General features: G+C 38.3%; 1 protein-coding gene across 1 annotated transcript; it reads left to right on the top strand.

Annotated features, from left to right (window-relative positions):
* The first annotated feature begins 299 nt into the window (after window positions 1-299).
* On the top strand, window positions 300-1,021 carry nppal (natriuretic peptide A-like). Its single transcript, XM_041946628.1, has 2 exons — window positions 300-383; window positions 713-1,021. Exons 1-2 carry the CDS (start codon window positions 300-302, stop codon window positions 1,019-1,021), a joined length of 393 nt encoding a protein of 130 aa, XP_041802562.1.
* Window positions 1,022-2,006: the final 985 nt, after the last annotated feature.

Below are 2,006 nucleotides of genomic sequence, written 5' to 3'. Positions count from 1 at the left end.
CAATAAAACATCATGACTTGAGTCTTCAGTCACACTGTCTGAGAGATTCATAAGAGTTTGAACCTGTGAACACTTGCAGTCTCATTTTCAAGTTAGCCTGTACTCCCACGTGTAGGGGCATTAGTCACACCTCGTTAATTTTCCCAGGCCTAGTGATGGAATCAGGTCGTGTATGCCTATAAAGCCGTTACCTGGCCACCGGTAGAGAACTGGAGGAGCAGGAGACAGATGAGCAGGGAAAGACGAAATTGTGCACCAGCTAGTCCTTAAAGAAAAAGAATAAAAAAGTAAAAAAGAAAATGAATCCATATATCTCAGTTTGCTATTTATCTCTGCTTTTGTTATTTAATTTAACAAGAGCCAAACCCGTTTCTGATCTACAGGTAAGTGTTATGTAAATGATGTAGACGACTTGACTGCATATTCACCAATTTAAGAGAAACTAAAGAAACAGGGAAATGCGATATTTCAAAGCAAATTACAATGACGAATACGTGGTCTGTCTAAATATGAAGGCACTATACTTTTCTGTATCTACATTCGTGTGTTAAACTCATGTAACTCCTAATTTATTCCCAAATTGAGAACATTACTGTGGTCTGTGCATGAGCAGCGTTATGACAACGGTTAGTTTAACTGCACTGGGTAGTAGAGTCAAATACAGTAAGATGAAAATGATTGTTTCCACCTATGTATTATGCTTTTCCTGCAGAGTTTGAAACAGCTTTTAGAAGCGGAGATCAACACCGCGCCGTATTATTCCACGGAGGAGATCGAGGTGGAAGGGAAAGATGGAAACACAGACAAGTCGGTGTTCGGTGCATCACAGCAGCGCCCTTGGGAATCCTCCGACCCCAGCAATTCGGCACTGGCAACTAAAGAAAACGTCCTTACGCGAATCTTCAAAGACCTCATGAGGACCTCCAAACGCTCGTGGAGCCGATACAAGAAGGGCGGACTGAGGAGCTGCTTCGGTGTCAGACTAGAGAGGATCGGCTCCTTCAGCGGGCTGGGATGCTGAAGGTAGGAACCAAAGAAATAGAAAATATATCAATTTAGGTTTTGATAATTGTAAGACAAGAAAAAAATACACGGAGTTTCTACATCATTCTTTTCATATCATGTATCTGCACTGTCTACTGACTAATCCCGAAGGTGCTGAAAAATATCAATAACTGGATGACTATTTCTTTTGTGTTTGTGTACATTATAACAACAATGTTTATATAAAAACATGACTGAGGATATATAGCCCAATATGATGAGGCAAATTACCAAAGTAAATAAATCCAAACAAATCGGAAAACAGACTTATTTGAGTGTTTTCCTTATAAAATTAATTTATTGTGCCAATCTTCTAGATTCAGATTAAAGATAATGTAGCACACATACCCAAAATAGAAAAATAACCCATATAGTTGGGATTTAACACAGACACAACAGGCAGATAAGGCAATATAGATTAAGCCATCATAGAAAATTCACATCCCACATGAGTGCTTTTTGATGATCATGGGGAAAATATTACAATTAATTGCAATGACATACAAATGCATAAACAACATTTTGTATTTATTTATACACAAATGAATTTAACTTAAGCTGCTCCTCCACATTCACACTGAAAACCACATTCATCCGGTGTCACAAAACATCTGCCCTGGAGCAGCTGGAGGTTTAGTGGTTCATTGCTTCAGGGCACCTGGGCAGCAGCTGAAGTTATGGCCAATTCAGATGTAAAAATGTAGCAAACTGCTTTTTAAATCTGGTGTAGTAATGTGTTTTTGTTTTGTCAACAGGCATGGATGAATCTGGAGTTTCACATCTACACATCAGTGTGACCATAACCAACACTGAAGCAAGGCTTTGACACTTTAAAGGGCAGTTACTTCAGTTTCTCATATCTTTGTCTACATGCAGATTGATAGTTTCCTTTTCCATATGTCAGCTGTTAAATAATGAAATATTGTAAATGAATGTATCATTTATTCATTTCTTGTTTGATA

The sequence above is a fragment of the Chelmon rostratus genome, chromosome 10 (assembly GCF_017976325.1).
Source record: "Chelmon rostratus isolate fCheRos1 chromosome 10, fCheRos1.pri, whole genome shotgun sequence".
In the NCBI taxonomy this organism is placed as follows: domain Eukaryota; kingdom Metazoa; phylum Chordata; class Actinopteri; order Chaetodontiformes; family Chaetodontidae; genus Chelmon; species Chelmon rostratus.
The sequence above is the reverse complement of the archived record's forward strand: the minus strand, read 5'-3'. Positions and strand labels throughout refer to the sequence as shown.

Excerpts from the sequence above, each read along its gene's own strand:
- nppal (XM_041946628.1), top strand. The coding sequence starts at position 300 with ATGAATCCATATATCTCAGTTTGCTATTTATCTCTGCTTTTGTTATTT. Across the intron at positions 384-712 it reads AACCCGTTTCTGATCTACAG|AGTTTGAAACAGCTTTTAGA; the intron begins GTAAGTGTTATG and ends CTTTTCCTGCAG.